Below are 15,376 nucleotides of genomic sequence, written 5' to 3' on the forward strand. Positions count from 1 at the left end.
ATACTTGTGAAGGTTAAAAAAAAAATCTATGAGACAGGAAAATCTAAAATAAGACTCACTGTCAAGCATATCCTGGTTCATTCCAGGATTCTTGCTCCAGCCACCCTGCCCTTCGTAAAAACTTTTGGTAATTCCTTGTGCATCCTATTAGTGTTTCTTTATTAAAACAAGCAATTGCAGGCCAGGCGGGGTGGCTCACGCCTGTATTCCCAGCACTTTGGGAGCCCGAGGCAGGCGGATCACTTGAGGTCTGGAGTTCGAGACCAGCCTGACCAACATGGAGAACCCTTGTCTCTACTAAAAATACAAAATTAGCTGAGCGTGGTGGCAGGTGCCTGTAGTCCCAGCTACTCAGGAGGCGGGCGCCTGTAGTCCCAGCTACTCGGGAGGCTGAGGCAGGAGAATCACTAGAACCCAGGAGACTGAGGTCGTGGTGAGCTGAGATTACGCTATTGCACTCCAGCCTGGGCAACAAGAGTGAAACTCCGTCTCACACAACAACAACAACAAAAACAAGCAATTGCAAATGCATGTTTTTCTTATCCATGTTTGCTCTTGTAATGAGTAGTTGGACTCCACCCTTTCTGGTATTTGACTGTTGGCAGATTCAGTGTCAACCCCCCTCTTCTTTCTAACAGCTGCCCACTGTCAATGGAATCACCAAACTGTCAAATATTTTAAGGCTTTATTCTGAGTCAGTATGAGTGACCACGGCCCAGAAAACACAGTCTCAAGAAGTCCTGAGAAAGTGCACCAGTGGCAGCCAGGTTACAGTTATTTGGTATTTTTGAGACAGGGTCTCGCTCTGTCGCCCAGGCTGGAGTGCAGTGGCACAATCTCAGCTCACTGCAACCTCAGCCTCCCAGGTTCAAGCAATTGTTGTGCCTCAGCTTCCTAAGTAGCTGGGATTACAGGCCTGCGTCACCATGCCTGGCTAAATTTTTTGTATTTTTAGTAGAGATGGGGTTTTGCCCTGTTGGCCAGGCTGGTCTTGAACTCCTGGCCTCAAGTGATCTGCTGGCCTCAGCCTTCCAAAGTGCTGGGATTACAGGCACGAGCCACAGCACCCAGCTACAGTTTGGTTTTATACATTTTAGAAAGACAGGAATTGCAGGCAGACATAAATCAGTACATGGAAGGTAGGCATTGATTTGACCTGAAAAGGTAGAATATCTTGAAGCAGGGGCTTACAGGTTATAGGTAGATTCAGAGGTTCTTTGATTTACAGTTGGCTAAAGGAGTAAAGCTGTGTCTAAACATTTGGAGTCATTAGAAAAGAATGAATGTTTGGGCCGGGCGCGGTGGCTTATGCCTGTAATCGCAGCACTATGGGAGGCTGAGGCGGGTGGATCACCTGAGGTCGGGAGTTCAAGACCAGCCTGACCAACATGGAGAAACCCTGTCTCTACTAAAAATATAAAATTAGCCAAGCATAGTGGTGGCACCTGTAATCCCAGCTACTCGGGAAGCTGAGGCAGGAGAATCACTTGAACCTAGGAGGCGGAGGTTGTGGTGAGATCATGCCATTGCACTCCAGCCTGGGCAACAAGAGCGAAACTTTGTCTCAAAAAAAAAAAAAAGAAAGGAATGTTTAAGGAAGACAGCTGGGCTCAGGAGCCTATAATCCCAGCACTTTGGGAGGCTGTGGCACACAGATTGCATTAGGCTGGGGACAGTGGCTTATGCCTGTAATCCCAACACTCTGGGAGCCCAAGGCAGGTGGATTACTTGAGGCCAGGAGTTCAAGACCATCCTGGCCAACATGGTGAAACCCTGTCTCTACTAAAAATACAAAAATTAGCTAGGTGTGGTGTGTGTGCCTGTGGTCCCAACTATTTGGGAGGCTGAGGCAGAAGAATCCCTTGAGCCCGGGAGGTGGAGGTTGCAGTGAGCTGAGATTGCGCCACTGCACTCCAGCCTGGGTGACAGAACGAGACTCCGTCTAAAAAAAAAAAGTAAAAACGAGGTCGGGCGCAGCAGCTCACGCCTGTAATCCCAGCACGCTGGGAGGCCGAGGTGGGCGGATCATGAGGTCAGGAGATCGAGACCATCCTGGCTAACACGGTGAAACCCCGTCTCTACTAAAAATACAAAAAATTAGCTGGACGTGGTGGTGGGCGCCTGTAGTCTCAGCTACTCAGGAGGCTGAGGCAGGAGAATGGCGTAAACCTGGGAGGTGGAGCTTGCAGTGAGCCAAGACTGAACCACTGCACTCTAGCCTGGGCGACAGAGTGAGACTCCATCTCAAAAGAAAAAACAAAAAAAGTAAAAACAATTAGCTGGGTGTGGCAGCACATGCCTATATTCCCCGCTACATGGGAGGATCACTTGAGCCTGGGAGGTCCAAGCTGTGGTGAGCAGTGATTATGTCACTGTACTCCAGCCTGGGTGACAAAGCAAGAGACCCTGTCTCAAAAAAAAAAAAAAAAAAAAAAAGATAAGAAAATCTGTTAACCAATACACTGGGTTGGAATGACCTAGAGTTTGTGACTTAACCCTTGGAGAGCATGGCCTTAGGTCTTATTTATAATTTGGTATCTTATTGTCATAAAGAGTTTTGTTAGTTTTATGGTCTCTATTTTAACATTAATGCTGGTCAGTTGTGCCTAAACTCCAAAAGGGAGGGGTTATAACAGGGTGTGTCCAACCTCCCTTCCCATGGCTGGGAATTCAGTTTTTATTGTTTTTGTTCTTTCAAGACAGGGTCTCACTCTGTTAACCAGGCTGGAGTGCAGTGGCACAGTCATATTATAGCTTATTGCAGCCTTGAACTCCTGGGCTCAAGCTATCCTCCTACCTCAGCCTCCTGAGTAGCTGGGACTACAGGTGCATGCCACCATGCCCAGTTAATTTTTACTTTCTTTGTGGAGATGGGGTCTCACTGTGTTGCCCAGGCTGTTCTCAAACTCCTGGCCTCAAGCCATCCTCAGTCCCAAAATGCTGGGATTACAGGTGTGAGCCACTGCGCCTGGCCTGGGAATTCAGTGTTTAGGTTTGTTAGGGGGTTCCCTTGGCCAAGAAGGGGTCTGTTCAGTCAGGAGGGTGCTTTGGATTTTATTTTTTGTTTACAATACCTGGACAAGCTCAGAAAGCTGAGGCATTCCCTCCTTGGGCCTTGCTGGAGAGTCCCACCTAAGAAGCTTTTCCCCTCGAGGGGAAATGAACTCTCCTACTGCCCCACCCCCAATCACAGTAAACACCCAGTCCAGGCTCCTTTCCTTACTCTCTCAAGCCATTTTGCCTGCTTGAGGGGCCTGGCCTGCTTTTCTCAGAGACCTCAATCATCTTAGTAATTAAACCTTTTCATACCCTCTCAGCATGTGTGCACCATAACCACACTGGCATCGCTGTCAACATTGGAACTGCACCTCTGGGGTGACCGTGGCAATTGGTGCCGTGCACAGGATGCCTGGACCTTTATCACCTTATTGGTCTGTGTTCTCTTGTTGGAATTACTAACTCGCTCTGCCAGGTGGTGGCTGGCATGTGGGGTGAGCGCTGCTGGCTGGGGGAGCTGGTGCTCTGAGTGTGCTGCTCTGTGTTGCATGTTGAGCCCTGCCGGGCCTGGGTTCTACATTCCGCTGACTTGAGTTGGCAGTTTGGATAGTTCCTTGGCATTTGGGAGCAGGAGTTTGGGATTGAATCCCTCCTGAAAGCTCTCCTGAGTGCATGTCTTGGCCAGGACCTATCTGTGTATTTAGATTGAACCAATACTTCCTTTCACAAGCAACCACATCTACAATTCTAATCATAGCTGTTATTATCAATATAATGTACTCTGGACAATGAAAACCACAAAAATACTAACCCAAGCAGCATTCCTAACAGTTACCATAGCTCTTGTGATAAAATTAGGAATAGCCCCTTCTACTTCATTTTTTTTCTTTTTGAGATGGAATCTTCCTCTGTTGCCCAGGCTGGAGTGCAGTGGCATGGAGCGATCTTGGCTCACTGCAACCTCTGCCTCCGGGTTCAAGCGATTCTCCTGTCTCTGCCTCCCAAGTAGCTGGGATTACAGGAGCCTGACACCACGTCCAGCTAATTTTTGTATTTTTAGTAGAGACAGGGTTTCACCATGTTGGCCAGGCTGGTCTGGAATTCCTAACCTCAAGTGATCTGCCAGCCTCAGCATCCCAAAGTGCTGGGAATACAGGCGTGAACCACTGCGCCCTGTGCCCCGTTCTATTTCTGAATCCCAGAAGTAACACAAGGGATCTCATTAACATCAGGTATAAATAATCCTCCTTACATAACAAAAACTAGCACCAGTCTCCATCATATTTCAAGTCTACCCTTAATAGACCTAAATATGCTACTGGCAATTGCAGCACTATCCGTCCCGAAGAGGGCTGAGGCCGACTTAACCAAACACAACTCCGAAATATCTTGGCCTACTCATCAGTTGCTCCTATAGGCTGAATAATCACAATTTTAGCCTACAACCCTTCTATCACAATCCTAAATCTATTGATTTACATAACCCTAACAATTACAGTATTTATATTATTTAATCTAAGTACAAGTACTATAACATTATCACTACATTATATATGAAATAAGTTACCACTACTACTTCCACAATTCTTATCATTTTTCCCTACTGGGACTAACCCCCCTTACAGGATTTATACCCAAAGGAGTTATCATTCAAGAATTAACAACAAAATAGCCTTATTATCCCCACACATAGAGCTGTCATAGCGCTATTTAATCAATGTTTCTACGTACGCCTAATTTACTCCACATCACTAGTGATATTCCCAACAACTAATAACATAAAAATAAAATGACAATTTGAAAATATAAGGCCAGGTGTGGTGGCTCACACCTCTAATCCCAACACTTTAGGAGGCTGAAGCAGGAGGACTGCTTGAGCCCGGGAGTTTGAGACCAGTCTGGGCAACAGAGACCCCGTCTCTACAAAAAATTAAAAAATTAGCCAAGTGTGGTGGAATGGTCCTGTAGTCCCAGCTACTCAGGAAGCCACACCACTGCACTCCAGCCTGGGAAACAGAGTGAGACCCTGTCACACAAAAAAAAAAAAAAAAAAAAAAAAAAAAGAAGAAGAAGAAACTATAAAGCAAGCCCTCTTTTTATCACCACTCATTACTGTATGGACCCTATTCCTACCACTCTTACTCTCACCAATACTTTCTCTTTTTTGTTTTTTTTCTTTTTTGAGATGAAGTCTTGCTCAGTTACCCAGGCTGGAGTGCAGGGGTGTGACCTCGGTTCACTGTAACCTCTGCCTCCCAGATTCAAGTGATCTTCCCTCCTCAGCCTCTCGAGTAGCTGGGATTGCAGGCATGTGCCACCATGCCTGGCTAATTTTTGTATTTTTAGTAGAGATGGGGTTTCACCATGTTGGCAGGGCTAAGCTCGAACTCCTGACCTCAAGTGATCTGCCCGCCTCAGCCTCCCAAAGTGCTGAGATTATAGGCATGAGCCACTATGCCTGGCCCTCACCAATACTTTCAACAATAAACTAGAAATTTAGGTTAAATTAGGCTGGGCACAGTGGCTCACGCCTGTAATCCCAGCACTTTGGGAGGCCAAGGCGGGCAGATCACTTGAGGTCAGGAGTTCATGACCAGCCTGGCCAACATGACAAAACCCCATCTCTACAAAAAATACAAAAATTAGCCAGGCATGGTGGCACACACCTACAGTCCCAGCTACTCAGGAGGCTGAGGTGGGAGGATCAGATCTACATCTACCACCATAATTATTGCCATCCCTGCAGATAGTAAGGTCTTTAGTTGACTAACAACACTACCTGGAGGCAATATTAAATGATCCGCTGCCATACTCTGAGCACTAGGCTTCATTTTCCAATTCACAGTGGGAGGTTTAACTGGAATTATACTATCGCTAGATATCATTCCACATGATACATATTATGTTGTAATACATTTCCATATGTCCTGTCAGTAGGATCTACTGCTATAGATGCCCAAGAAGTAGAGGCAGTATGAACTATTCTACCTATTATCTTTAATTGCTCTTCCATCGTTATATATTCTGTATACAACATGAAATTAATAACCTTTCCCTAACCATAGAAACTATAGATGATACTGGCCAGGCGCGGTGGCTCATGCCTGTAATCCCAGCACTTTGGGAGGCCAAGGTGTGCGGATCACCTGAGGTCGGGAGTTCGAGACCAGCCTGGCCAACGTGGTGAAACCCCATCTCTATTAAAAATACAAAAAATTAGCCGGGCGTAGTGGCAGGGCCTGTAATTCTAGCTACTTGGGAGGCTGAGGCAGGAGAATCGCTTGAACCCAGGAGGCGGAAGTTGCAGTGAGCCAAGATTGTTCCATTGCACTCTAGCCTGGGCGACAGAGTAAGAGTCTGTCCCAACAACAACAAAAAGGCCGGGTGCGGTGGCTCACGCCTGTAATCCCAGCACTTTGGGAGGCCGAGGCGGGCGGATCATGAGGTCAGGAGATCGAGACCATCCTGGCTAACACAGTGAAACCCCGTCTCTACTAAATATACAAAAAATTAGCCAGGCGTGGTGGTGGGTGCCTGTAGTCCCAGCTACTCGGGAGGCTGAGGCAGGAGAATGGCGTGAACCTGGGAGGCAGAGCTTGCAGTGAGCCGAGATCGTGCCACTGCATTCCAGCCTGGGCAACAGAGTGAGACTCTGTCTTGAAAAAATATATGTATATATATAGATGATACTGAAGCTATGAATATACAAAGTATGAAGACCTAAATTTTGACTCCTACAGATTTCCTACAACAGACTTAAAACCAGGAGAGCTGCAGCTACTTGAATTTGACAATCAAGTAGCCTTCCCCGTAGAAACATCAATTCAAATATTAATTTCATCGAAAGACATCCTACATTCATGAACCTTACCATCATTAGGCCTAAACAGATGCAATGCCAGGATGTTTAAACCAAGCAATCCTGACATTTACACAATCAGGCCTTTCTACAGTCAGTGCTCGGAAATCTGTGGATCTAATCATAGCTTCATACCCATTGTTCTTGAACTTGTTTAGTACCCCTGAAACACTTCGAAACTGGTCAGCATCTATATTATAATATCACTGTAGAGCTAATCAGTACTAACCTTTTAAGTTAAAGACTGAGTTATGATCTTTCCACAATGAAGTGCCCCAACTAGACACATCCACACGATTTATTACTATCATATCCATAATCCTATCACCATTTCAATTAAAAATTTCAAAATTCATCTACACAACAAACTCAACACTAAAAGCTTTTGAAATATAGAAACATGAAACCCCTTAAGAAATAAAATGAACATCTCTTTCATTACCCCAACAATAGTAGAATTGCCTCTAGTTATTCTTTTTTTCTTTTTTTTGAGGCTGAGTCTTGCTCTTGTTGCCCAGGCTGGAGTGCAATGTCGTAATCTCAGCTTACTGCAACCTCTGCCCTTCGGGTGCCTCAGCCTCCCGAGTAACTGGGATTACAGGCACCCACCACCACACTCGGCTAATTTTCTGTATTTTTTAGTAAAGACGGGATTTCACCATGTTGGCCAGGCTGGTCTAGAACTCCTGACTTCAGGTGATCCACCTGCCTTGGCCTCCCAAAGTGCTGGGATTACAGGCATGAGTCACCACGCCGAGCCTGCCTGCAGTTATTCTAATTATCCTGTTTCCAAATATTTCCATCACCTAGCCATCTGATTAACAACTGGCTAATTTCTGCCCAGACGCGGTGGCTCACGCCTGTAATCCCAGCACTTTGGGAGGCCGAGGCAGGTGGATCATGAGGTCAGGAGTTCAAGACCAGCCTGGCCAAGATGGTGAAACCCCATCTCTACTAAAAATACAAAAATTACAGCGTACCTGTAATCCCAGCTACTCGGGAGGCTGAGGCAGGAGAATCGCTTGAACCTGGGGGGTGGAGGTTGCAATGAGCCGAGATCGCGCCACTGCATTCCAGCCTGGGTGACAGAGTGAGACTCCATCTCAAAAAAAAAAAAGAAAAAAAAGAAAAAAAAAACTGGCTAATTTCTATACACTAGTGACTATTAATAATTCAACTTATACTAAAATAAATTATGATAATACATAATATCAAAGGACAAACCTGATCCCCTTGCTTTTTTGTTGTTGTTTTTGTTTTTTTGAGATGGAGTCTTACTCTGTCGCTCAGGCTGGAGTGCAGTGGCATGATCTTGGCTCATTGCAACCTCTGCCTCCCGGGTTCAAGAGGTTCTCCTGCTTCAGCCTCCTGAGTACCTGGGATTACAGGTGTGCACCACCACACCTGGCTAATTTTTGTATTTTTAGTAAAGACAGGGTTTCACCATGTTGGTCAGGCTGGTCTCAAACTCCTGACCTTGTGATCCGCCTGCCTCAGCCACCCAAAGTGCTGGGATTACAGGTGTGAGCCACTGCGCCCGGCAACCCCCCCCCTTTTTTTTTTTTTTTGAGACAGAGTCTTGCTCTGTCACCCAGGCTGGAGTGCAGTTGCACCACCATGGCTCACTGCAGCCTCAACCTCAAGGCATCTGCCCACCTCAGCCTCCCAGAGTGCTGGGATTACAGGTGTAAGCCACCACGCCCAGCCGAACCTGCTCCCTTATACTAATTTCACTGATCTTCTTGTTTCAACAAATTTACTAGGGCTCTTACCTCACTCATTCACACCAACTACTCAACTGTCAATAAACTTAGGTATGGCTATTCCACTATGAGCAGGAGCAGTAATTACTGGCTTGCACCACAAAACAAAAGCATCCCTAGCCCATTTTCTACCACAGAAAACACCTATTTTACTTATTCCCGTACTACTAATTATAGAAACCACCAGCCTCTTCATTCAACCAATAGCCTTAGCTGTGTGACTAACAGCCAGTATTACAGCTGGCCCTCTGCTTGTTCATTTAATTGGAGGCGCCACGCAGTATTAACATCAATCAACCTACCCACAGCCTCAGTCAGATTTACATCTTGATTATATTAACCATTTTTGAATTCGTCATAGCTTTAATCCAAGCATATGTTTTTACACTACTAGTGAGCCTCTATCTACAAGACAATACTTAATGACCCAGCAAACCCATGCGTACCATCTAGTAAATCCTAGCCCTTGGCCATTAACAGGGGCTCTCTTAGCACTAATAACATCCACTACCCAGACTTAGTGGTTGGATGGCAAGCATGTGGTCTTTGGCAAGGTGAAAAGCATGAATATTGTGGAGGCCGTGGAGTGTTTTGGGTCCAAGAATGGCAAGACCAGCAAAAAGATCACCATTGCTCACTGTGGACAACTCTAATAAGTTTGGCTTGTGTTTTATCTTAACCACCCACCAGACCATTCCTTCGGTAGCTCAGGAAAGAACCCCTCCACTCCATTTGCTTGCAGTATCCTAGAATCTTTGTGCTGTTGCTACAGTTCCCTTTAGGTTCCATGTTTTCCTTATTCCCTTCCATGCCTAGCTGGATTGCAGAGTTAAATTTATGATTATGAAATAAAAACTAAATAACAAAAAAAGGTAAAGAAAGAATACAATAAACATGGAAATGAATTAAACATAAAAAATGCCTGAAAACCATTTCATGGAAGATAAAAGACCACATAGGAAAAATGTTCGACAGCAATGGTAATCAGTAAAAAGCAATATATAATTACACAGAGACTGTGTTTAACACTCGAGGAGCACAAATAAATAAGTTAGATAATTCCAAGCATTGGCAAATTGCAAGGAATAAACACACATGCATGAGTGGTCAAATGGTTAATTGATATACTCCATCAGTATTTCCTACTAAATATGAATTTATCCATAATATACAACTCAGTAATTTTTTCCCAATATGTAAAAAATTTATAATTTAGCACTTGGAGACATAAATAAGAATGACATTGTCACCAGGATCAAAAAATAAACTTGAAACAACATTAGTCCACAAGCAATAGAATGAAGCCTCAGACAGTAATGTATGTACAACAGACTGAGGCAAAAAAACCACAAAAAAAAACTTTCAGCAAAACATTAATTGTAATAGTAATACTAATATTAACTTGCTGAAAACTCAAAATAGCCAAAACTCTACTTTATGGTAAATAGATAGTAAATCTATAAAGAATAACAACATTAAAAAATCACCATCACGGTCACCTCTGGGTGCAGAAGGGAGGTGAGATCAGGGTGACATACCAGTGCTGCCAACAGCCTATTTAGCTGGGTGGTGAGTCCGTGGGTGTTTATATTATAATTTCTTTTTTTTTTTTTTGAGACGGAGTCTTGCTCTGTCACCCAGGCTGGAGTGCAGTGGTGCGATCTCAGCTCACTGCAACCTCCGCCTCCCAGGTTCAAGCGATTCTCATGTCTCAGACTCCCGAGTAGCTGGGATTACAGGTGCCCACCACCACGCCCAGCTAATTTTCTGTATTTTTAGTAAAGACGGGGTTTCTCTATGTTGGCCAGGCTGGTCTCAAACTCCTGACCTCGTGATCCACCAGCCTCAGCCTCCCAAAGTGCTGGGACTACAGGCGTGAGCCACTGCACCTGGCCTATATTATTATTTAAACTAAGCATAAGTATTTTATTTCCAGAATTCTCTTTGCTTCTTCAGACCTTATGACTCAATCCAACCAGATTGTCAACCAAGACAATAAAACTCTTACACTCAAATCATGGAATAAAATTCTTGAATGCTTCAGCAAACTATAATTCTATGGCAGCAATATTCTGTAAAGAAAATGAGTGTGAAGCTGCTCTGCCCAAGTGGCTCAGAACTCCAAGAGATATACCTGATTGGGTAATGCCTTGCCCCCAAAAAGACTATAGCTCAAAGATCAATCTCTTGCTTACTCCCTACAAGGAGCGTGCACATTCCTTACAGCTTCCACCTTTTTTTTTTTTTTTTTTTTTTTTGAGATGGAGTCTCGCTCTGTTGCCCAGGCTGGAGTGCAGTGGCACGATCTCGGCTCACTGCAAGCTCCACCTCCCAGGTTCACACCATTCTCCTGCCTCAGCCTCCCTAGTAGCTGCGACCACAGGCGCCCGCCACCACGACTGGCTAATTTTTTGTATTTTTAGTAGAGACTGGGTTTCACCATGTTAGCCAGGATGGTCTCGATCTCCTGACCTCTGACCTCGTGATCCACCCACCTCAGCCTCCCAAAGTGCTGGGATTACAGGCGTGAGCCACCACGCCCAGCCTTTTTTTTTTTTTTTTTAGACAGAGTTTTGCTATTGTTGCCCAGGCTGGATTGCAATGGTGCAATCTTGGCTCACAGCAACCTCCATCCGCCTCCCAGGTTCAAGCGATTCTCCTGCCTCAGCCTCCCCAGTAGCTGGGATTACAGGTGCCTGCCACCATGCCCTGCTAATTTTTTGTATTTTTAGTAGAGATGGGGTTTCATCATGTTGGCCAGGTTAGTCTCAAACTCCCGACCTCAGGTGATCCACCTGCCTCGGCCTCCCAAAGTGCTGGGATTACAGGCATGAGCCACCACGCCCGGCCGCAAATAAACTCTTAAATTCATAAACCTTTTCTTTAGCACACAGAACCCAAAGGTGTCTGACTCTTACAGATGTTCTCATTTTGCACAAATTACACTCTGACTAAATCAACTCTGCGGATGGAAAACCAAACTGCTGACCATGTTGAATTTTACCTTAGTTCTGTAGGTAACGGAAACCCCACCACTACCACCATCTTCTGTGATCTAGAGAAGCAGGCTATTACAAAATAACACCCTTCCCATTACAACTTAGATGATGTCCCTGTCTACCTATGTCTAAGGCCAGACACACACTCTCCAAATTCCCATTCTTTGCCTCATGAACAATTAGCTGAACAGTTTTATCTTCACTGATCAGTTGAAACAAAATACCAGTGAACCCACACTTGGGTTAAGTCTCTTTCCTTCTTCCAGGCCCCTGAACTTCGACCCACCTTCAGTAGCCTGAGCAAGCACCCAATCCCACCTTTATGACCCCTCCTAAGAACAGGCTGACCTCAGGATCAAATATTCTCTAATCTAGCATCTGATTTTGCTCCCCTCCATCCTGCCCTCTCTCTCTCTCTCACTTTATTACTAATCTAGCTTGCTCCTCCCTATGAAAGAAAACTTTACCTAACCTTTGAGATGCTTTCAAATATTATACTTGGTGCTTTCCTCCTATCACTACACTAATTCATTCAAATAAGGTCACTTCTTACCTAAATCTGGATTTTACTTGAGGGTGTCTAGAAACAGCCCCAGGGCAATAACAACTACAACCACAGAAAGGGCAACAGATCCCACCCCCAACCGCATCTGCCTATGGATCCCCTAGGAAACCTGCAGCATAGTCTCGCCAGGAAGAACTAAATGGGCCTTCGGTGACCTCCCCTTACAGGCTCAAGATTGGCCTTAGCTTGGAGTCACTGGCCTAAGGCCTCTGCTCTCCACTGAAGGGTACTCATTTTTTTTCTCTATTCGACAAGCTTTTATTGGGGGGTATCTACTATGTGCCAGGTACCAGTCTAAGTATTGGGGAACAAAGACTAATAAGCTCCCAGCCAGGTGCAGTGGCTCACGCCTGTAATCCCAGCACTTTGAGAGGCCGAGGCGGATGGGGAGTTCCAGACCAGCCTGACCAACATGAAGGAAACTCCATCTCTACCAGAGTCAAAAAATTCTGGTATCAAATCCTGGATTTGCCACTTATTAGCTCTGGGACTGTGAGCTAATGATTAATTCTTTTTTTTTTTTTTTTTTTTTTGAGATGGAGTTTCACTCTTGTTGCCCAGGCTGGAGTGCAATGGCGCGTTCTTGGCTCACTGCAACCTCCACTGCCTGGGTTCAAGCGATTCTCCTGCCTCAGCCTCCCAAGTAGCTGGGATTACAGGCATGCGCCACTGGACACCTGGCTAATTTTTTATTTTTAGTAGAGACGGGGTTTCTCCATGTTGGTCAGGCTGGTCTCAAACTCCCGACTTCAGGTGATCCTCCCGCCTCAGCCTCCCAAAGTGCTGGGATTACAGGCGTGAGCCACCGCGGCTGGCTGAACAAACCTCTTCAAGGTGACGAACCCAGGGAGAGGTAGTGCTGACTTAGAACACAGAAATGTCTGACTCAAGTGTCAGGTCAGGTCATCCTGTCACATGGGACACCCCCTCACCCTCAATGAAGTGCTCAATGATCACCATCCCAAGATAAGACAATGCATTGTACACCCCCGTGTACCCAAAATGGCATTTCGCTTTTCAGTTTTCTTGCACTGCCATGACTGCGTGGGTTTTTTCTTGTCCTTCGGTATAGTTTTTCTCCCTTCTGTAGTCTGAGAGAATCCAGAAGGCAAGAATCAATACCCCTCAATACCAGCATCTGATTGGGTGACCCCCAGTATCCCCAAAGGAATGGAAACTGTGGTTGGCGAAGAAAAGCTGAGTGCCCCAGGGGTTGGCTATTTATTTGAGGGGGATACCAGAAGACTCTTTCCAGCCGAGGGTATCCAGCTGCTCCCCTGAGAGGCCCCAAACCTATCTCTGAGAAGATAACCGAGGAGCTCATAATTCACTAGATCCTGCAAGACACGTGGCAGCTGAGGGCATCTTGGGTCTGCCCCAGGCACTTCTGAAATCTAAGACCAGGGAAGGATAGAGGGTGGGCTAAGGACACATCACCGCGTAAAGTTTCCAAAAAGGAACCTCAACCCAAAGACATTCTGATAAGGTGTCTGTGCCTAGGGAAGATGAAAGGAGAGGCACAAAGTATTTTTATGGTAGAGCGCCAGGTGCTTACTCTCTGCTTTCCTCTCAGAGGAAAAGTCCACAAAGAGAAAACAAATCTCTTTAAAAAAAGCCATCCATTGCTTTGTAGGGAAAAATGAATAAACAATTCTAATACTATGTTTGTTGGAAATGTAGAATGAAGGACAAAAAGCTGATAAAGTTGGCTGGGTGTGGTGGCTCACGCCTGTAATCCCAGCACTTTGTGAGGCCGAGGCGGGCAGATCACGAGGTGAAGAGATGGACACCAACCCGGCCAACATGATGAAACCGCGTCTCTACTAAAAATACAAAAAATTAGCTGGGCGTGGTGGTGCGCGCCTGTAATTCCAGCTGCTTGGGAAGCTGAGGCAGGAGAATCGCTTGAACCCAGGAGGCGGAGGTTGCAGTGAGCTGAGATTGCACCACTGCACTCCAGCCTGGTGACAGAGCGAGACTCCGTCTCAAAAAAAAAAAAAAAAAAAAAAAAGCCATCCACATCCATTGCTTTGTAGGGAAAAACCAACAAGCAATTCTAATACTGTGTTTGCTGGAAATGTAGAATGACGGACAAAAACCTGATAAAGTTGTGAACTGGAGGAAAGCTGGCCTTTGGAAATGCAGGGAGGAATTTATTCCCAGCCCCTGTATGAGGGCCGAGGTCGTGTCTTTGGGACCCTGCTTCCCATACATTTAGAAGACCTGTAGAGAAACCAGTATCCCCGGGAAAGATGAGGGACTGAGGATCCCACAGACCACAGCTCCTCCCACACTAACCCCACAACCGAGGCGGGATTCCCCCCATGACCCTCCCGTGACCCCGCACAATCTGGAGAAACGCGGGGCTGCGGTCGCCACGGGCGGACGCGATAGGACGCCCGGGGTCCCGGCTGCCGGCCCAGACCCACCCCGCGGCAGAGAGGACCGAGGGACGAGCTGCGCCAGGAGGACTCAAGTCCCAGATCCCGAAGTCGCCGCGGGGAGGCCCGGGTCCCTCCACAGCTGGATCCGGCTGGATTCCAACCAGCCCCTCCTCCAAGTCCAGGGACTCCAAGCCCCGTACACGCACCGTATCCCGGCTTCCAGGTGTCCTGGCTTCCTTCCTACGCCTCCTTTGGTCAGAGCTGGTCACAGCAGACGGGGGCTGCAGCGGCGCCACCTGTGGCGTCCTCTGCAGAAAGGACCTGCCCCGCTTACCTGTTGACCGTTGCCCAGGCATCCTGGCGGCGCACCCGATTGGACTGTTCAGAGCTCGCCCCAGCGCCCCTGATTGGGTAGATTCGGGCTCCACCCCCTGCGTCATAGAAGTCATCTAATAGGTGGCTGCAGGGATAGGCTGTAACCGCAGCCAATAGCAGGCCCAGCTTCCTCCAGGCAACCAAATCAGGCTCCGCTGGAGGCATCAACACAATTGTCCACAGGCTTTCCAGAGCTACTACTACTGGCCTCTTCCTGTACTTGGTGGGCCCTTTCTCCCTCTTTCAGGTCACAGATGAGCAGAAGGAATTCCAGACTCAGTGTCCAATGGAGACATCTCCTTCCCTCAAAGCAAAAGGAAGCCAAGTCCAAACCAGGCCACACTGGAACAGCAGGGAGGGCCTGATGTCCTCCAGAGATCAGGAATTTGGGATGGGGCAGTTGGTGCCATGGCCAAGCCATTTTCTCACCTTAT

General features: G+C 46.5%; 1 protein-coding gene across 1 annotated transcript in view; it reads right to left on the bottom strand.

Moving 5' to 3' along the window:
• ZNF709 (zinc finger protein 709) overlaps positions 1-15,130 on the bottom strand; it is a 49,816-nt gene extending 34,686 nt beyond the window's left edge. The window contains exon 1 of the mRNA XM_034945712.3: positions 14,774-15,130. Coding sequence (XP_034801603.1) covers positions 14,774-15,016 — 243 coding nt within the window. The 5' untranslated portion in view covers positions 15,017-15,130. The remainder of the gene's footprint in view (positions 1-14,773) is intronic.
• Positions 15,131-15,376: the final 246 nt, after the last annotated feature.

Source organism: Pan paniscus, chromosome 20 (assembly GCF_029289425.2).
Source record: "Pan paniscus chromosome 20, NHGRI_mPanPan1-v2.0_pri, whole genome shotgun sequence".
NCBI lineage: Eukaryota > Metazoa > Chordata > Mammalia > Primates > Hominidae > Pan > Pan paniscus.